Below are 22103 nucleotides of genomic sequence, written 5' to 3' on the forward strand. Positions count from 1 at the left end.
TTACTGAACCTACAATTTATTAGAGTGCTAGTGTGGCTGTGTATAGGTAGAATTAGTCATTCCCATTATCTTCTCTTTTTTCTGAACGTGCTTTAGAGAAAAATGAGCTAAGAATCTGCACAGGCAAATGTTTCTGTGCCTTTATTTTTTTAGCAGTTAAAACAATATTTGTTGGTTGGCATTGTTGTTTGTATTACAGTGGTGACTAGCTACAACTACAGTGACTAGCCACTGTGCCAGAGGTTTTCTGTTTGAAGACATATGCTAAAAACAGTAGTGTATTTCTTATTTTATAACTCCACTATGCAGCAATTCAGTTTTGATAACTGGGATTCTTGCATACCTGTGTACATGGGTTTGTGTATATCAAAAGAAGATGTTAAAAGTCCTCCTCAGCATACAGAACCAGGCATGCCAGTTTCTGTAGTTAATTGCACACACCTGAGTGGTGTGGTTAACATCATATATGGGTACCTTAAAATTGACATTCATGACCATGTACCCATTTCCTGACAAGCTGGCTGGAAGCAGACAGCCTTTGCTATAGATTTGGAATAAGGCTCGAACTCACACTTTTGAAGCACTAGCACAACTACTTAATTACCCTGCTACTGCACTCTCATTTTCTATAATATATAAATGTATAATAAATATAATATTCTGTTCATGTAACATCCTCTTTCTTGTAGTGTTGTGTTTATTTATTTTACAGGTAGATAGTGACAATTACAAAGCTGTATTTCTTAAGACAAATGATGAGGATAGAACCCTGGAAATTTCAGATTTAAAAGCATTTACAAAATATTCTGTGGTAATCATCGCCTTTACAGGAGATGTAAATGCTGCATATCTTGAGGGCAAAGCTAGCACACCAGTAATCGTCTCCACTTTTGAAGCAGGTAAGTGTTTTTGTTGTTTAACTTAATGTAACTTTACCGTTCCTTTTTTCCATTATATCTGTTCAGTAAATAAAATATAAATGTTAGGTGCTAGCTGTTTTCAATGCAGCTTTAGATTTTGCTTTCACATTAAATGCTTTTACATTTTTTCTTATATTTAAATTATTCTTGTAGACAGAAAAGTGATAATAAATACATAATAACACTTAGCCTTTATAGCCCATACATCTTAAAGTGCTTTACACTTTAAATATAAGTATCATAATACCTTTTTTACAGCTGGAGGCACTGAGACAAAGAGCTCAGTGTTCTCAGTGGCAGAGCTGGGAATGAAACACAGTTCTCCTGATTCCAAGCTGAGCATCAGTTCATTGGTCCAGTCAGCAATTACATGCAGGAATCAAAAGGCTTAAGGCCTTATCCTTTTATATGATAGTGCAGCTAAATGAAAAAATATAATACCTTGAGAATATTAGTTCATTTATGACAAAGCGCTGCTGATACATTTTTAATCACCTCTCTGCTGGTTTTGAATTATTTCGTTAAGCTATCCTTTTAAAAAAAAAACCTAACTAAATTGACTATATATAATTTTGCTGCATGACACATTTTCTAATTATCAACTGGTTTAGAACTTTAGTTTTTTAACTATAACTTTAACTATAGTTTCAGGTCTGGATATAGGGCTGGCTTCCTGTCATTAGCTTCCTGTCCATACTCTTAGATGTGTCAACTGACCTTGGTACCACTGACCAGTGAAAACAAGTTTATACCAGGAAGGTCACTTGTCTGCTGTTTGATTATTTCTTATGTGAGCTATAGACAATTATAATTGTTTCTGCAGCTGATCTCACCTGGCTTTTCTATATGTGGTACAGCCATTTGTTTTAGACAGAGACCTTGGTAAAATGATCCTGGGATTTGGTACCTTAGAATCATTTTTTCAACAGTATCGTAGGGGAAGATAATATTTTATACTGTGCCCTGAGATGTGCACTGGCCTGCAGTAAGTTTGTGGCTAGAATACAAAGCACATGTTTGACCTATAAAGCCCTAAATAGGTTTGGGTATTGGCTATTGGAAAGGACAGAGGATACTGTTGTGCTCAGAAGTGGCTCTTGATAGAGCAGCCCCTTGTTTGCCACTAGCTGAGGGTTTTCAGGATGGAGCTCTAAAAGCTCTGAAAGTTGGGGATGACAAAATAAGGATTTTTTGTTTTTTACATTCAGATCATTCTTCAAGGCTAACTTGCTTCTTGGGCCTTACAGGAAAAGATGAGTTTAGAGATGTAAGGTCGTTGCTTGTGAAGTGTTATTATTTACAATATATTTCTAATGATTAGGTTTGCTCTTTGTGACATTAAATACCCATACAGCACCAGACTTTGGCACCAAACAGGTTTTTTATTAAAAATATTTATCATTACACAGTATTTATATGTTCATGAGCCACAAGTATTTGGATAGTTATTTCTAATAAAAACTAATTAAGTAGCAATAATGTTATAATGATATCTAAAAATATAATCTGTGGCCTTCCAGGATTTTAATCCATACATAATTATAATCCATTGTAATTAAAATTAATTAATAAGATATTTTAATAAGCTATTTCTTTTAGTGCCTAAAGACCCACCAAACAACATAACATTTCAGAAGATACCGAATGAAGTAACAAAATTCCAAGTGACATTTGTGCCACCCTCTGAACCTAATGGAAATATTCAAGTATATCAAGCTATGGTTTACAATGAAGAAGACCCTTCTGTTGTCCAGATTCACAATCTAAGTGTCATTGACAAAACAAATAAATTAATCACTGCTATGATAGAAGGGCTAAAAGGAGGCTATACATATAACATAAGTGTAAGTTGTAATGCAGTTTTCTGTCTTTGGTGTCAGAGAGAGACTTGTCTGAATGAAGAATGCTGGCCTTGGCTAACAGTGTGATTTTGTTACCTGATTGTACGTCATTACCTTATTGTAACCAGAGGCTCAAGTGGATGGGTGAGAAGTCATTGACACTAAGGGTGCTTGGGACACTTGTCAGGATACTCTCAGAATCTCTATCTCTACCTCTGTCTCTATAATTTGAACACCACTCCAACAGCAACCGTACAAGATTGTTTTCAGTAAATAGTGACTGTAAAGTGGGAAAGAATGTGCAGGGTTTGTGGTCTCAGGATTGCTGCTGAGATAGTATAGACATGACCTTACAACCTTACTGGTGTCACCTAGCCTAGTCTAGGTTTAGATCACCAGGTCATATTTTGACACATCATCCGCAACTATAAAATTGTGCCTGGCTTTTGACCCTTGAGTTAATTTGTATTGTTAATTGGTTTCAAATTCAGAGTCCAGTTCTAGAAACAGAATTCATGGGGTGATTCTTTACTCCTGCATGTAGTCCCATTGAAGCAAACAAATTAGAACTGGAGAGGAAGAAAAGCTAGAGTAAAACTACTGCTGGACATAACCCTTTAATTACAGTACGTCAGAGTAGACTCAATTAATCAAGTCTGCTGGAGCACCCTAATTAACACACTTCCAGCAGCCTCTGCGTCTCATGTATCAGCATCTCTGCGCTTCAAAATGGCAATTGGGGTGCTTTAAGTAAAGCTCATTGAACGAGCTTTAGTTAAAGTGTCCCCATTGCTATTTTAAAGTGTGGGCACACTGATACATGAGACGCTTGCTTTAATTAAAATAGCTGTCAGAGCTACTCTAATTAAAGTCCCCCCTGTCCCGCCCCCTCGCAGGCCCCTTGGAGCACATATAAAAATGCCCTAGGATTTTAGACAATAGTGGAATAAATGCCAACAAAGTATGAATGACACAAGAAAAGGAATGGAAATTAGTTTTTGATTCCTTTTACTATCCAAGAAGTTTGGAGAGGTAAACGAAGTGGACCAAATTCTTCTCAGTTGCATGATTGTAAATCCAAAGAACTTCGGACGTCACTAAGAGTAGACTTTGGTCTACTGTTATATATTTTGTTTTTTAAAGGAGAATCAGAGGTAATACCATATAATATTACTTTACAACTGTTTACAGTTTATATACACACACAAATATTTCTATATTTCTATATTTCTATATTATTATATAGAATATATTATTATATTATTATATAGAATATATTATTATATATTTCTATATTTATAATATTTCTATATTAAATATAGATCACAAATCTATCCTAGAGGTAATATCTTTAAGACAGGAAGACAAGAATGAAGGATGTAAGACAGCTGCATGAGGGAAACTAAGAGGCTTGGGGAACAGTTTGGGAAAAGAAATGGGGCTGGAGACATTAGGTAGAACTAAGGATCCTAAATAAGGCAGTCTGGTGTATATCTAAAATAAGATATAGTCCCATCTTGTATTCTGATCATATGAATAAAACATTCAAGCTACAATTTTAAAGTTTATGCTGTCAGAGAAACCCTTCAATCTTGTCGTGTTATGTATATATAAAATTGCAGGATTCATTATCTCTCTTTGAGCTTTCTATATTTAGGTTTGACTAATTTAACTCTAACAAATTTATATTAAAATAAAATGCTAATTTCTTTTCAAGGTGTATGCAATCAACAGTGCTGGTGCAGGGCCAAAAATCCAGCTGAAAATAACCATGGATATAAAAGGTATGCATAATAAAGGGTCTCTTTACTGGGATCCGGGGTGGCGCTGGGGAGGCAGGGGGGGTGGAGCTAGCCATCCCAAAATTTGCCTTAACCCCGCCCCCTATAGCTGCCCCCCGGGCTGCCTCCTCCACCACCCGCCCCACGCAGCTGAACCTGCCCCGCTCCTGCCTGCAATGTAGCCTTCCCACCAGGAAGCACCGCCCGCACACCAGGAAGAGGCTGGTGCCTCCCCTGCTGGGATCCCTATATCAAATACTGCTGTATATTTAGTTTTACACATACATGGGTTCCTGTTCTTCCTCTAGAGGCCACATAAACTAAAAGCATGAGCATACAGGCGAGACTCATAACTATGAGTTCTGTTCTAACCTCTGCTGTAAATTATGGTTCCTTTGTAAACTGCTTATACACAGGAGTAAAACATGGTAGCCTTATTCATAATTGCATAATACTGTTCTCCATAAGTACTACCCATAAAGTCAGTCTGACAACTTGCAGAATAGGAAACAATTAATTATAGATAAGAATTTCAGAATGAAGCCCATAATCCTGCCTGTTAGAAATAGAGTATGGACCTCTATCTAGTTATACCTTGCTACATTCCATAGACTTAGATAAAAAACATAGCTCCTTTTGCAGATAGGAAAACTGAATCTGTGATATTTTTTAATGGCTTCCCTACTTCATGAGACTACCTCTTGGGCTCGGATCCTGTAAAGGCATTTGCAAGGGCAGACTCTACTCCTTGTTAGGATCCCCTTGACAGGATCAGAGGCTTAAATTAGGACACTAGGCAACCCCGCTTAAGCAAGTTCTATCCTATAACACAAATATATGCCTGAACCATGTGATTTTAGCTAATAAACACTGTGGCATGCTGTTGTTTAAAAACAGAACCACCACGCCCTAAGAAGAAACCAACACCAGTTTACGATATGAGTGGGGCGCTACTTGTTACTGATACAACAATTGCTATCAAAATGCCTGTATGTTACTATAGTGATGTCCATGGACCTATTAAAATGATACAAGTTCTTGTAGCTGAAGCAGGAGGTAGGAAAAAATTGTTAATTTTTTGCATCTTTTTAGTTTCTTGTATGTGACCTGTTCCTTCATTGCCCTTATTTGATGAAGAGGAGGGAGATGACTCAGTCACTCCAGCAATTTCAGCACACACCTGCACCTCACTCTGCCACCATTTCATGCTTCAAAGCTGAGGCATTATCTGTTTGTGATGAATTTTTTGAACCGTGCCACAGGACTCCACCCTTTTTGGCCAACAAATAATCTTACTGGCTGAAGTCACCCACATCCTCTTCCTCGTTAACTTTTCCAGAGTTCAGTCATCTATTTTTTTTCATTCCTTTTTTTTACAGAACCACAACTTTCTTGAAAAGAATGCTACGTGTTGTATGTGTGAAATGAAAATATTTGGAACTTCCACTGGCATTACTGCTGTTGCCATTATTGTTGTGTATAATGTAAATTTGTAGAGCACTTCAATTTTATAATGGTCAGAAGGACTAAAATAAGTCCCTTTTATACACTATAGATCTGAGAATGAGGTCACTTATTTGTATTGGGTGGACATTTACTCATATAGGTGTCCTCTGGCTCTACTTTTAAGTATGTGCCTACCCATGGGAGTAAAGTTTTCACAGTTGGATCTTGCACAGCTGGTTGTTCTTTACTTAAAAAAGGAAAGTCCCAAATATTGGACTTTCATATGCCATTAGGCTGTGCTGTATGGAAGCAGAGCATTCTCACATTGCACTTTGTGCTTCCTGTTGTAAGCATCCACTGCAGCTTATGCATCATTGGAAGCTTATGCATCATTGCAAGATTTTTCTAATTTATTTAGGTTTCAAAATGGGAGATATTAGAGACAGAATCGTATTTCACTTTTCGTATCTGAATAGCATTTTTTCCAGGCCTTTTGGCAGTTTGAACAGTTTGCACTCTGACTCCCTGGCTAAGTACAGCTAGTCAAAAAGCTTGAGGCAGAATCAGTTCAATTTTTGCAAGTTAGCTTAAGCTGCAAAGATTGAATCAATAAGCAAGTGAACAGCCATTCACTTTTGATTCCAGAAATGCAGCCATATGCCTGCAGTAGCCCAGGCCAGAAGCCAGGGGGTGCTAGAGTGTGCCACCCTGCTCAGCTGGAGCACACAGCTTGGGCCAAAGCTAGCTCACGCACCCTGCAAGAGGGGATTTGCAGGGGAGGTACAAAGCAACTTGGGATGCTGGGGGACTGTGAGTTAACTTGAATCTGGAGAGATCTGGGACAGAAGTTCAATAAATTGATTTAACCTAAATCAGTTAAGTCTGATACCACATCTATCCAGGTTTATCTTAAAATGATTTTGGCCATTTTGAAAATGGTTTATATGCACTGAATTTCTGTTGTGTTAAAGATTTGAACCAGTTTCTGATCACTTATACCAGTTTATATGTAATTTCTGCCCCTAGCCCCTGTGCAACAGGGATATTTAAGTGTCCACATGTCTACTGAGCACATACAGTAGACTCCTTCTTGCTGGGAAGGTATGCTGTTCAGCATGTGTATAAATCCCAAAATTCTGACCTGGGAAAAAACAGGAGGAAGAAAAAGGCATTCCCATGTTTTGGCCCTACTGGCTGAGTAGATAGGGCATTTGCCCAGGAAACAGGAGACCCAGGTTCTAGGCCTCTCGCTCAGAGAAGGCTTCAACCTGCATCTCTGGACTTCCCAGTGTTATTACATAAAATGGGTAAAGATCCATAGGGAAGTTTCTGTTCCCCCGTGGGAGCAAAGATCCAAGCTAAGAAACCAGGGTCTGCTTTTCCCTTCTAGAGAAGCATCTATCTCCCTGAGCCATACCCTCTATCTTATTCTCTTTCTCTTGGATCTGCATTCCACCCTTTGTTGGCTGCCCAGGTGTGCAACTTAACAAGGAGGGCTGGAGAAGGACCTGAATAAAGCCTAACCTGTGGTCTAGTGCTTAGAGTACTGCCCTGGCATGTTGGAAGGATGCACGTTCAAACCTACTCCCTATGAGTGCCCTAGAACCTGGGGGTGTTTTTACACACACTCTGGTGATGCGGGTGGGGAGGGTGCACTTTAATTAGAGTGGTTTTGAGTGTGGACACTGACACATGAGACATGGAGGCTGCTGGAGGTGTGCTAATTAGCACACTCCAGCAAACTTAAGTAATCAAGTCTGCTCTGACGTGCTGTAATTACAGCACATTAAAGCAGCCTCCCCACGTGTCTACAGGTACCTTGGGTGTTCTGCTTTCTTAACAAGTGGCCTAACCACTCAGCTACTGGGGTAGTGTGAGGGCTACCCTCCTGTTCCTCTGGTGTATAATACCTCGTAGCCTTAGTGTTTTGCTAGGTAGACTTTTGTGATTTACATCTCCCCAGTTTACATGTTCAAGAACCATAAATGTTCAGCCTACTGACCATGCAGTCACACCCCCTGAGCAATAGACTTGAAAATTGTGCTTAAGTGCCAAAAATGGCAGTTGCACAGCCAGAAAACTGTAAAGGGAAATAGGATTCAGCTGTAGGTGCTAAGTACTTTTAAAATCTTTGATTTACCTTTATAAATATAATCCATTGAATTTTTTTTTTTTTTTTTTATTGGCAATAGTTCAGCATGATGGGAATGTTACTAAGTGGTATGATGCCTACTTCAAAAAGCCAAGGCCATATTTTACCAATGAAGGCTTTCCTAATCCACCATGTTTAGAGGGAAAGGAAGGAGTGAGTGTTAAAGAAGATGTATATGTCATAGGTGCTGATACCACATGTTTGATACCAGGCAGTGAAGATAAAATCTGCAATGGCCCACTGAAACCAAGAAAGCAATACTTGTAAGTATATTAATATAGGCTTATGTTGCTATTTGACAGCAACAAAAAAGGTTCAATCAAAATACATATTTCTATGTGCTGTCATCAGACAATATGTAGAAGTGTACTTTTAAGCCTACTCTAGAAAAGCCAATGTCTACAATGACCTTCAAAGGACTGTATATAGAGTCCAAATCTACATCAGATATTCTATACTAAGTAGTTTTAAATTTGCAGATACTGATTTTTTTTTTCCTGAAGTGTGTGAGAGAACAATAGATAAGCACTTTTTTGTTATTTTAGTAATGGAAGATTCTTATACTTGAATTCAGCAAGTATAAATGCAAAATAAGTTCTGCCTGTTTCATGCATATACAGTGTTCTTTTAACATGGTACCATTAGCATTCTTTAATTATATGCTGTGTATTGATTGCATATTTTTCCTTGAGTGGAGAGATACTGACTCATTGTTAACTGGAGAGATGTTTTAATACTTGTGTGTAGACATTTGGTTACCTTACCTTACCTTACCTTTCCTTGTTAACTTACTTGTATTTTACAGATTTAAGTTCAGAGCAACAAATGTTAAAGGCCAGTTTACAGATTCTGAATATTCTGACCCTATCAAAACTTTAGGTAAGGTGTACGCACTTTATTAAAGGCATTTTAGAGGGCAGCTGTCAAGTCAAGGGTTGGCAACAATTTCTGGCTGGGGCCAGAATGACCAAGCTCCAGTTGAGACCAGTGGGAACTAGGACCTGGCCTCCTCCAGTGCTTCTCCATGCTGCCTGGCTGCAGCGCATTTCAAGCAGAGCTCCCCCTCCACTGAAATCCCATGTACCCACCTGCAGCATGGCATTGGCGGAGCCCTCTGCTGCTGACCCCATGGCCATAGGTTACTGACCCCTGTGCTAATTTTTTAGATTGCTCTCTGCTCTCTTTTATTAGATCATTCTCTTTAAATGAATAACCTCAACTTTTTAGTTTCAGGACTGGCTAGGATGCACAATGTGGAAATCTATTCATTCTATACTACACGAGATAACTGCCTGAACTTCACAGTCTCATCTTGGTCTGCACTTAAGTGGTCTACTGCACTGGCTGTAGTAGCTATGCTAGAAACGTACTAATATGGATCCAGTTTTACCTTACTTTGATCAAGTTTAAGCTGTACTGACAAAAGAAGTTTGCCAGAATAAATTGCTTCTTCAGTAGGGGAACCATGTGTAGCAATCCTGGCAAAACTCTTTAAATGTAGACATTTAAAGCCCTCAGCTGCAGCCCATTCTCTCTTCAGGCAGCCATTGTGAGGTCATGATCTTGTAACCTTTGAAGCTCAAACTAATGTAAAAATTTTTAGCAACCACATACAGGTTAACAAAATTGAGTTTAAGTGTGCTAATATAGAACTTCAATTATTCTGGGTGCATATGGCAAATGGCATAATGTTCTGGCCAGAAGCTGTGGCTGCACGTGTCCTTAGTTGGTGGGACCCAATTTTCTCTTGACAGATTTTAATGACTTCTGTGTTTCTCATGCGGCACTAAACCAGGGGTTCTCAGCCTCCAGCCAGCGGACCAAATGAGACCTGCAGAGCCTTGGAATATGGCCCATAGAACTCCCCATGGGTTGGGAAATTTGGCAGTAGGGAGCAGTGTCCATTAATACTACCACCCCTTCCCACTACCGAGATCCTAAACTGCATGTGGCAGATCAGAGATGGACCAGGACCCTCCCCTGATAGGATCTGATCAAGGCTGGGCCATGCCCCCTATGCCTGTACAGCTGGTTTGTGACTGAGCCATGCCCCCTTCCTCTCTGTCTGGCTGGGTTTGGGCTGGGCCACGCCCCTTCCCTCCTCACCGTGGGGTCAGGTTTGGGGCCAGGCCAAGCCCCCTTCCCCTATAGCTGGATTGGGGCTGGGATGTCCGCCATCCCCTTCCATGTGGCTGGATGGGGCCACAGAGGGCCCTGCCAATCTGGTCTGCTGGACAAAAAGGTTGAGCACCACAGAATAAACCAATACTGTCCTGACAGGTAGAAAAGGGATCCCAGAACTGCTGGCTAAAAACAAAGAGTAGTGGTTCTCAAACTTTTGGACATGAGGCATCCCTGCATAACTTCTGTGAACAGAGTGGCTCCCAGTTTCAAAAATGAATTGATGGATTACAGTGGTTACTTCCTTACAGAGGGGCCTGGCATTGGGGATGGGGGATCATCTAGGCAGGAACAAACCTGAACCTGTGCTTACCTGCTTAGTTTATCAACTTATTTACTACCAAGTTCTATCTCCTCACACCTCACAGCATCTTTCAAAAGGTCTGGTGGCACCCCAGGGTGTGCCAGCACCCTGGTTAAGAATCTTTGACCTAGAAGAATTTTAATGAGCAAATAGTCTCACCGAAACATTCATCCACTGCAGTCTGAACAACTTCTCTCCTTAGAAACTGAAGAATCGCATGTATTACATCGCCTGCCACCGGAGAACCCCAAATGCTGGCAACCAACCTGAATGGTCCTGAGAAGAGCCAAAAACTCTTCTCCCAAACCTAAATGCTCAGAAAAATATAAACACATCTATTGCCTTAGAAAATTCTGACACTAAAAGCCATTGAAACAAGGGGGAAGGCCATATAATTTGGACAGTGATTGGGTATCATGGGTCTGTTTAAGAGAAATCTAACTGAACCCTGCACCAGAAAAACCATGGATGGCCTAGAGAAACCATCCAAACAAGCACAGGAAGAAATGCTGTAGTCAGACAAATACTGCAAATTAGATATCTTCCATCTGCACAGATATCATATTGGAAACTGCACCCCTAACTGCTCTGGCATGCGGCTACAGCTGGGCAACACCTGATTATTCCCTGACTCATGCAAAATCGGGAAAAAAAAACCAACCGCTGGAACATCTCCAGATCCTGTGTGCTCCTATTCTCTTTGTAAAGGAAGTGCCATCCTGTGCTATGGTTCCATGGGAATCCTTTGGAAGTCCTTAGCTTCCAAACTGCAGTGTGTGTCAACCTGGAATAAGACACAGCTGCTCCCAAGCTTTATTGGGTCTTGTCCTACCTTCTTAAAAAAATTGTCTTGAAGTTAACTGATGAAAAATCAAACTCACAGGCCACAGGTTAGGAACCCTTGTGATAAAACATCAGTAATTTCAGTTCCAAGCAATAAAATAGATAAGGTGTCTCAGTAGAAACCTTCTCATGAGATGCACAACTTATGGGTTTTGCTCAACTAGCCATTGATAATACAGAATATGGATGGACGGTCTCTTTCGAAAAGAACCCATATTTTCAAAGAGCGTACCCAGCAAGGTACATCTTTGTGATCATCTATTTCTATTCCACTTGCAGCAACAACTTCTGCTGTGAAGAAGCTCAGGCTGCAGTTAAGCAAGAGTCTGAAAAGCTATTTGAAATATGAAAGCATTTTCATACTGTAATTTAAATCGACATTGTTATTTACAAAACACGTGCAATTCACTTTCTTTCTTTTTGTAGAGAGATTCCCATACTATACCAGGCAAAAAATCAATTTAAATTTCCCCTTAGGTACCTACATTCATTTCTAAAGCCCCTTGATATTTCTGTTGTTTTTTGTCTAGCTCAGTACATGATAAATATGTTTGAATAAAGAAGAAAGCATACAATTTCAGTGAGAACTCTCTTCAGATTTATCTTGGGCATCATGTCTGTTTTTCCTGGTTTCTAGGCAGTTAAGTCTTCTGATGTCCCTGTTAAAATGAACAGTTTGCCATGAGGAAGAAATTATCAGAGCAAGGGATGGTTATAGACATACAAAAAAAAAGCATTGTAAGCATATTCAAGCAGCTGCAGTAATTAGTTTTTAGACAGCTGACATGGCACAATAGATTTTAATATATCCTGCACACTCAACTTTTTTTTAGAATATCACTGCTCTCAACTTAGAGATACAGAGTCTTGACTTGCACAACTACCTATGAGTCCACACTAGAAAAAATGGTCATTTTTTTCCCCAGGCGTTAGCTCAAGATGTGGAAACTAATGCACAAGGCAATTTGTAGCTTTCACACATTAGCAGGTTGAAGTGCAGTCTGGTGAGCCTAGTCTAGTAGCATAACTAGGAGTGGGCATGCAGGGCACCAGTCGCAGGCATTGATTTAGAGGAGGTGCCTGTGCAGTGGTAGCAGCAATCACTGCTGCTAGTGGATAGGGAGCCTGTTGGGCAGCAATAACAGCCACCACTGATGGTGGCAGCACAGTCCAGTGAGAGGAGAGCATGTGCCACAGAAGCAGCTGTGGCAGCCACTGAAGGACGTACAGGCATTACATTTAGATCATCCTAACTATGGTTAAGTCTATCTAAATGCCCAATCATGCAGGCATTCAGAGCATTTAATTTGGCTAAAAAATGGCATGCCTAGTGCACCTTGGGCGATGCAAATGCTTGTTCATACCCTGAGAGTCTCTGATAAGCCTTTTCTTCAACACAGCTTGGAACAAATTATTGGGGAATGTTTACAAATATGTCAATTATTCTAAGATTATTGCTTAAATGGTTACATTTTTTTTAAATCCTCTAATGGAGACCAGTACAAACAGTGCTGAATAAAATAATCAGAGTTGTCAGTATCACTTACTGTCCCAAAAACTTCAAAAGAAAAGGTGCAAGCCTGTGCAGAAGGTCAGTAGGACAGAAACATAATAGAGCCACCTTGACAAATGGTCTCAGAGACCCAAATATTATAATCTGATAGTACAGACCTATAAGTATTCTAATCTCAGCATTTGCATTGTAAAATTATTTTGATATGCTGTCACATCAGTACAGTGTAACACTGAATCACAACAATGCCAGATTCTAACGCAGATATCTAGTGTTATGTCAGGAAACCACACATTAATTGTTCAGCTTCTCTTTGACCTTGCCTTCATTGAGAAAATGGGTGTTTTCTTCTGGTGCATTGGCTAATACTGGGGAAATTAGTCTGCTCTTAGTTCTGTATTACCAAGGCTAGGCTGGTACTGGAATACTTTATTTATGCATCTCTGTACTATACTGTAGTAACTGTCATTCACTGTACATAACCCATAAACCCAAAGAGTACCTATAAACAGCTGCACTTGTGGCTGTAGAGCCACAAGATTACTGTTACTGTTACTTAGAATGTTTTTGCTCATGGTGCAAATAAGCAAATGCAAGAAAAAAGATATCTAATGTTCCTGTTCCAAAATTAAGCTGTAAGAACTTGGTGCCCTTATTGACCTGTCCAGTTAGCCAAGATTTGGGGATTTGCAATTTGTTTCTGTTAGGAACAGGAAGTGATGGTAAAATTGGGTATTTCTTTCCAGTCTTGTTTCTGTACAAAGAGTACGCTGAAGTACTGCTTCCTTACCACTTATTTTGCTCACAGTGGCCAGCAAGCACTCTACCTAAAACACCGTCTTTCTCATCTCTCTCTCTGAGTCATGCTGCAAGTGTCCCAGTGTCTCCTGCTGCCCCTTTTGATTTCTAGCTGATTCTGGGTGATTCTTACATGAATGCATCTCTGCTTAATAATACCCAGCCCTTCACACTTGTATTGTGTCCTCACTGAAACCCTTCTGCACACATAGCTCAGCTTCTGAACAGTTGTGTGTGTGATCTGTGTTTTTGGCAGTGCCTCTTCTTGTTCAGATATCTTATTCCAGAAAAGGGATCATCTGTTTCCTCCTTTTATCCCAAATGAAGAACATCTGTCACTCTTATCAGGTTCAACCTCCATCATACAATCACCCTCAGTGAGATCCAGTCTAGTCCAGCCGCAGTGGGCACTTCCGGTTTCACTTTTCCTTACAAGCTGGCATGCCGGTTAACAAAGCATGCCTGCTTGTAAGATGCCGGTTTACAGAGAGTTTACATACATATTGATGTCAGGCCATTTTCATGTCACCAATCCAAACTGATTTTACCCATCCATATCTTCTTGGATATTTTTCTCTCCCTTTCTGTTTCTCTTCTGGCTATTCTTCATTCCTTTCAACAAGCCATTAGAGTCTGATCATTGTATTTTAATTGGGAGCTTAAAACTGTCACAACTTTCTCAAACTGTTTCTACAGCTACCCCTCAGGTTCCAGGAAGAGACATCTCATCTTGAGCATACTCCATTTCCTTGAGCAATCAGTCTCTTGTTCTCCTGCTTAGGGCAACATTATAGTTATCTTTATGAAGGTTGTCTGATCCAGGCATTGGCAATTATCATACTTGTGGTCAGGCCTGCATGTAACTGAAATCCTAAAGGCATGTTGCCTCTTAGGATTCTTGAATGTAAATGATTTTTGCTGAGATGCAAGGTTTGTCCTGTTCACAGAGTTCCTCCTATACAAACAATGGTGAAAAATGTTCCAGAGATGTAATTACTGCATGCAGTTTCTCTCTACTGATGTGAATAATTTATCCCCAGAGAATTTAGACTTTTTATAGAAATAGTTAATAAACTTGGGTTTTTTTAGTCAATTCTTCCCTCAAATTATAAGCACTAGTATCTGTATTCATATGGTTTTGAAAGCATTGATCTGGGTAGGCTAAGACAAGAGCCTTTTCACCTCTGAAAATACTTAGGCCCACTCTGTTGATCATTGGCCTTTTGATCAAAGCCACAAATAAACCTTCTTTAATACCTTGTTTTAAGAGAAGCAACCCTATAAACTTTTACACATATGTCAGAAGGCCAGTTCTTCACAGACTCAGTTTTCTTTTTGTCAGAAGAAATTCCTCCCTTGATGACACTGTGTCCAAGGTAAATTACCCATTTTTTTAAATAAATCACATTTCTTTGGGTTCAGTTTCAGATTGATAGCCTTAAGCTTAATACACATCACCTGTAAATGTACCAGTTCCTGTTCAAACATTTTAGTGTGTCTCAGGATATTCTCTAAGACAGTAGTTGTCAAAATTTTTGGCTGTGTTGTACCCTCTTACCTGCAAAATACTGTTGCTTGTATCCCAAAAACCCAAATCTCTGACATCTCTGCAATTCCTTAAGGAAGAGTGTCAACATTGTTGTCAGTGCCATTCCTCAATGCAAGTTGAACAATCAGAAGCTTCACTACCATTATTAAAATGTAGGCATGTAACCTTTGGCAAGGTAGTGCATACCCCCAGGGATATGAATATCCCAATTTGAAAACCACTTTTCTAAGGATAACAGGTTGAAAGGCATAGCAAGCCTCCATTTAAGTCTGTAATATGTCTGGTGTATATACCAGGCAGAGGACATCACTAAGTTACCGTTGCCCTTTTTCTGCATGCAAACTTTCTTTTCCTTATCATTTGGACCCACTTCTACTTTTAAGATCCAGTATGGAAAATGAGCTTGAGCATACTATATCACTAGGATATTGTGTATTTGCAGGGGCAGATCCAAGGGGTTGCAGTGGCACAGTTGCACCCTCCCCTTCAGCTGTGAGGCACATGTGCATTCACATCTGAATTCACTGGTGTGTCAGGACAGCTCCTATTGGAGCTTGGCCTGTACAGGGAGCTCTCTGAGCTCACCAGCTGATTGATGCAAGGTTTGGCAGAAGCCCTTGCTTTCATAGGGCTTCAGGGCTCAGGGGGTGATTGCTGCTACTACCTATCCTCTCTTTTCCCCTGCCACTGAATTTAGCCAGGGCGGGGGGTAAAGGTCAAGGGCAGATGACTGCATTGCTTACCCCCTGGGCTCTGGAGCTGTGTCAAAGCAGGGGCTCTGGCCAGAACTCACCCCAATCAGCTGGTGTGCTCAGAAATCTCTGTACCTGCACTGTACAGCAGGAGGGGGTGTGACCACACTTCCCTTGCCTCCCTTCTGGATCCACCCATGCACATTTGGGAGGATGCGACTACATTTAGTATTCTGTAACGCACAGGGAATATCAATGTATATCTTTGTTGCTTTGTGGAAAAAATCCAAATTTCTAACCCTTGTTTTACTACAGTCTATGAAACTGTTCTCCTGCTAACACTACAGTGAACATCTCCAACAGAAACTCTGGAAGTACCTGTTCAGCCTTTTTTTCAATCTTTATTTATTAGGGCTGTGCAAAGCTTCAGTCACTGATTTAATTTGGCGGAGATTCGGCCCAATTCGGCGGCTGAATCTCTGAATCCAAACTGAATCAGGAGACCCTTTAATCTCTCCGAATTGAATTGGAACCCTCCAAATCGATTCAGAGAGATTTGGAAAGATTCAATGATTCGGACGTAGACACAGCTGTAAATGGTTTTTCTACATACCTCAAGATACCAGGTGGCTCGAGAATGCTGAGATGCTGGGGCAGATGAAGCATCCCACGGGAGCACGGGGGGGTCTCTAACGCTCTTGGCAGCAGATCTGGAAGTGGACCAGAAGCAGTTCCAGTCCACTTTTGGGTCCGCCAGGGAGCATGCTGCCGCCCCCCCCGCACCTCAGCTTGGCGACTGGTGTCTCCTGGGTATGGGGTCAGGGGTCCCCCGTGTAGTCCCTGGCAGACCCAGAAGTGGACTGGAAATATTTCCAGTCCACTTCAAGATCCGCTGCTGAGCACACAGGGGGGCCCTACCACACTCCGGTGGGACGCTCCATCTGCCCCTCCATCTCAGCATTCACAAACTGCGCCTGGTACCTCAAGGTATGTAGAAAAAACATATAAAGCTGTGTCTATGGCCGAATCGCTGATTCTCTGAATCAGAATTGAATCTTCAGATTCGGATTTGGCCGAATCAAATCGGGACAGTGATCCAAATCAACTAATCACTGTCCCCCAAATTGGGCCGAATATGAATTGAATACGGCTCATTTCCCACACACCTAGTACTTAGTAGACTCCTGGCTTATATTTGAAAACTACAATTCCTCTGTTCCTCTTTTCATTATTCGATGTTCTTCAACACAGTTAGAAAGCAAAAAGGAATCTATTCTTGCCTCAAAAACACATGAACTTGAGTAGCTAAGATTCTGTCAAGACAGTGAGTTTCAAAGTAAATCTCAACCATTTTCCCCATTTAAGCCACATCTTCAAAGGGAATTCTTTAGGCTGAATTTGTAAACTAACTTTCCTCAGTGTTTATTACACAATTATTGGTCAAAATGAAGTAAATTCAGAGCAATTGTTATGTCATCCAGCACCTCATTCTGCATCTTTTGCTTCAGTTCTGGAGGTTCTCGTTTCAGCCTTATAAATCTATAAACCCTAGTCCATCTGAAACTAATAGGTGCCTCAGTTTTGGATCCCCTACTCTAGCATTTTAAGTAGTTCTAGTCCAGTACCTGTTATGCTGGAGATTCTATTACATTCTCAGTAACTGTACTCCCATTGTTGTTTTTAACTGTTCAAATGTAAGTAAAATCTCTTCCTTGCACCATTGAGCTTTATCTCTTCAGCTCAACGTCCTATTGTCTCCCAACCATGTGAGGGGCTTTCCCTAGGCTCTGTCCTGGTCAGCCTTCTATTTATAACAATTATTTTTTGTAGCTAATTTTTCATAGTACTTGCATTTAACTGAATGCTTCCCGGATTTTTTGATTAGTAATATATTTCCTTTACAAATGGCATTTGACATATTTGTATGATTTTAAACAGTCATGAACCAGATTAGAAACTTTGGGCATCTTTACACATGCTCCAGAGTGGAGGGGTGCAGGTCCAAGAACAGCTAATTACAGTGCCCACCACATCACATGTATTCAGCATCCCACACTTCAAAATGGCAGTGGGGGCACTTTAACTAATGCTCATTTGATGAGCTTTAGTTAGAGCGCCCCCACTGTCATTTTGGAGTCTGGGGTTCTGAATACACGTGATGCAGAGGCTGCAGACTCAATTAATTGAGTGTGTTCTGACACTAATTAGCACATGTTGGAGCAGGCATCTGGCATGTGTATAAGTGACCTTTTAGCCTATCATACATACATGCAGAACTGTGCTTAAACATCTGCTGGCAGTCAGATGGGAATCTTCCCTATGAGCACCTGATTCTTCTTCCAGCAAACAGCTTCAAGGAAGTATTCAAGTTCTGTGACAATCTCTGCATCCTCTCTTCTTTTCAATAATGTTAATCTACAAGACCAAGTACGACTGCATATCAATATGGTTGTTTCATTGTTAAATTATTCTGGAAGTCATCATTGGTATCCAGACATGCCAGTAACCCAGTTCTCCATGATTCCACTGACAATTCAGGTAGATTATCTTCTTTTCCTTGCCTACATTTACAGTGCCCTAGCCAAATTGGCTGGCTCCAAACTGCACATCCAGGGCTTGTACCAGCTCTGGATAAATCATTCTTTTTTCTGGTCTAAGGTCTACAACATCTTCAGTACTGTGCAATTCGAATCGGCTTCTGAAAATCTACTCTTAGTTTATTCCCCAACTTATTTATTCAGAGTAAATAAAGGTCCCCCAGTGTTTTTCCCTTGAAAGTTGTTGTATTATTTGAGCTGGGACACTGCCCTCTAAAAAGTTATGACTGAGATAAGAAAACTTATAAATGGCCCGTCTTACACAAGTCCTTTGGCTAGGCCAATTTCACAGCTAAATGACTGATTTCCACTGTGGCATGCAACCCTTTGGTTTTCCGTTTCAAGGTTCTCATTTCATTAAGGCTGGAAATGATGTTTAGAAGCAGCTAGAAATATAAGGAGATTGCAATATAAACACTTTCAGTGTGTTTTTAAGAGAAAGCTAGAGTGGACCTTTTGGGCAGATATCTGGTTGGAAAGAGGTTTGGGATGGAAAGCAAAAGAGTTATTTCCTGTTGATTTTTTTCCACTGTATTCAGAAAAACAGGTCTTTGTTTACATAGTTTGCAAATAAACAGGATGGAACCAAGGAAATGCCTGACTTCATCAGTTTCTCCTTCTAACAGAGCTCTGAAAGAACCTGTATCCTGGCTAATTTCTCACTTTGGAGGGGACAGTGCTGGTGTGAGGGATGAGATATAGCTTCCAAAGACAGAAAAGACCCAAAACAAGACTTGTGAACTTTAAAAAAGGAATTAAAACAACATCTGAAACAGGAATTAGAGAGAATCTGCAGGCAGAGACAAAATCTTTTGCAGAAGCTACAAAGTGTCTGGGAAGATGCCATATGTTATATGTTAATACACTGTTAGATTTTAGTAACTATATGGGATCTTTTAAAGATTTTATTAAATATTAAAACTGATATAGCTGCATGAATACAAATGGGTCTCTTGTGTCACGCTATCAAGAGACATTGGCTGATTTGGTTTCCCTCTGTAGTAAAAGTAACATCTGAACGCCAGATATTTGTTCATCTTCAAGTTTTTAATCCCATCATTGCCCATTTTCTGTTGCAGGTGAGGGAGTGGCAGAAGGATCTACAGAAGCAGGACTTGCAGTTACGTTATGTATACTTTCCATGATTATTCTTGTGGCAGCAGTCTATGCTTTTGCAAAGTAAGATTTATTTCTACATATAATTGCACACTGTTTGTAATATGTATGCAAGAATTTCCTCATTTATACAGATTAAATAATTTGTATATAGGGAACCAGCCAGCCCATTGCATTTTAATAGCATCTTTTTCTTGTCATGTAGGAATTTCCTATAATCCAATAAGGGAGAGACAAGCTGCTTGATTTGTGTCAGCAGCCCAAGCTCTGATCTCAGTCGCTAGTGAAATTCCAAAGTAATTCCAGTGAAATTGATGGAGTGATTGTGGATTTATGCTTGTAGAAGAGAAATCAGACTCTGCTTCCAGCTGTAGCAACCTTTAACATTATATAGATGTCTGTTTGAAGAAGTTGGCAGAACACTGTATGAATGAGAGTACTTCATGTTGTAGTAGTGGTTGTGGCACAACCATGATGGTCCTGGGAATATGTAAGAAGTGATATTTCCTAAGGAAGGTCTTTCACTGGACCAATTTTCTAGTTTGGAGAAATGTTAGACCATCATTTTGGCACAATGCATCTGAGCCAGCACATTTTGTGGCTAAGAGCTTGTCTAACATTTCTCCCAACTGTAAAGTTGGTTCAATAAAAGACGTTACTTCTCCTCACAAATCTTGCTTTTTGCTTTATTTTACTCATTCACCAAGGGTGAATGAGGAAAATACTATATAAGCAGGGCATTGCAGAAAACTGGAAATGGAGACCAAACATTTGTATAGAAATAAAAAAACCCATAAAAGGGCTGGATTCTCTTTTTACAAGTTTTGTATTAGTGTAATTTCTTTGGATGCAGCCAAATTATTTCTGATTTAAGTTAGCAAAATAAGAGGAGAGCACAGTCCGAATAAGAATCTTAGCTTGGTTTTCCTATGCTTGATATAGAATGAAAACCGGAAATTTGAAAAGCTACTCTCCTTCTGTGAAAGCTTGGTATTGTCTTCCAGCTAATTCAGGTACACTTAACGAATCATTTCAATAGCCTTTTTAATTCACTCTCAATTTTTACTGCAATTTTTGGTTCAGGATCCGAAAAAAGCAAAAAGAAGGAGGCACGTATTCCCCACGGGATGCAGAAATTATCGACACTAAATTCAAACTGGATCAGTTGATTACAGTGGCAGACCTGGAATTGAAGGATGAAAGATTTACACGGTATGTATACTCCGTAGGCAAAACAGTAGTCCAAAGGGTCTGTAGCTATGACCCCTTTCTGACCTGTGCTTGTTTGGAAGCGTGTGCGGTGTTCTTATTTACTCAGGTCACTGAGATCCTCTTTCAAAGCACTCCATCCTCCAAGTACTTCTTGCCAGCTTTTAGAAAATAATTTCATTTTCACATCTTTTACAATTTTAAGTGAAAATTACAGTTAATTCTGTTTGGGAATGGGAAGTTTCTTTTGGGGGGGGTTTAAGAGAAATTACTGAACATTTCTGATTAGTATTTTTTTTGTACATTGAAGATTTGTAAACATATGAAAGATCTGAACTCTTCATTAGGGACTTTTTCAGCAAACTTCAGCTAATAGCAGCTCTGTCATTGTTTAAAAGATATTTAAAAAATCTTCTAGCATGGATGGGCTTGTCTGACAATTGGGTTTCTCTGAAACATGCAAGCTCTCTGAATATATGTATACCCAAGTCTTGAAAGGACATGTGGCCACCCAAAGCCCTTCAGCTGAGAAGATTTGCTGTGTGACCGAGGATCATGCTGAAAGGGAAAAGTGAGCCATGTTCGCTTTGGTAGTCAGAAATCTACATATTATTCAACAAATAAATGCAACAACAATTCTAAATAATGTGTTGCAACTAACTTAATTAGCAAACATTTAATGAATATTGTGATAGAAAAAGCTAAGCAGGCTGAATTGTGGTGGGGATCAACACTTTAGAGGGCTCAGTAACAGCTTGTTTTGCTGTAAATACTTACTAAGTAGTTTTGTAACTAGGACCTCTAGATACCTTTACCACCCCAGGAGAAGATGGCAGTTTGAGCCTGGCAGCAGGCCACAGACTGCTCCCTCATTTTTTCATAGTGCTTAGGGTCAGAAGGGACCTAAACAAATCATCAGGTCTGACCCCTGACACGTTTTACCTGACAACATTGTTTAATTTGATTGGGTGAGTGTTAGTCCCCGAGTTAATACTGTCATTTTGTAACTGTTTTGCTGAGAGTGTGGCTAACTGTCCGAGGCGAAAAGCTGAGTTTCTGAGAGAGCTGGAGAGAGAAAAGGTAGTCCAGGGGAGAGCAGGGAGCTGGAAAGAAGAAAGTAGTCTCAGGGCGGACAGAGTAGAGAGAAAGGCATAATCTGAT

General features: G+C 40.1%; 1 protein-coding gene across 2 annotated transcripts in view; it reads left to right on the top strand.

Moving 5' to 3' along the window:
- Positions 1 to 22103, top strand: part of PTPRQ (protein tyrosine phosphatase, receptor type Q) — a 239951-nt gene that overhangs the window by 170574 nt on the left and 47274 nt on the right. For both annotated transcript variants that reach the window (XM_025191547.1, XM_025191548.1), the window contains 8 exons: positions 713 to 899; positions 2520 to 2764; positions 4479 to 4545; positions 5440 to 5598; positions 8181 to 8403; positions 8946 to 9019; positions 19697 to 19796; positions 20817 to 20945. In XM_025191547.1, coding sequence (XP_025047332.1) covers positions 713 to 899; positions 2520 to 2764; positions 4479 to 4545; positions 5440 to 5598; positions 8181 to 8403; positions 8946 to 9019; positions 19697 to 19796; positions 20817 to 20945 — 1184 coding nt within the window. The remainder of the gene's footprint in view (positions 1 to 712; positions 900 to 2519; positions 2765 to 4478; positions 4546 to 5439; positions 5599 to 8180; positions 8404 to 8945; positions 9020 to 19696; positions 19797 to 20816; positions 20946 to 22103) is intronic.

The sequence above is a fragment of the Alligator sinensis genome, unplaced genomic scaffold (genome assembly GCF_000455745.1).
Source record: "Alligator sinensis unplaced genomic scaffold, ASM45574v1 scaffold672_1, whole genome shotgun sequence".
Lineage (NCBI taxonomy): Eukaryota > Metazoa > Chordata > Crocodylia > Alligatoridae > Alligator > Alligator sinensis.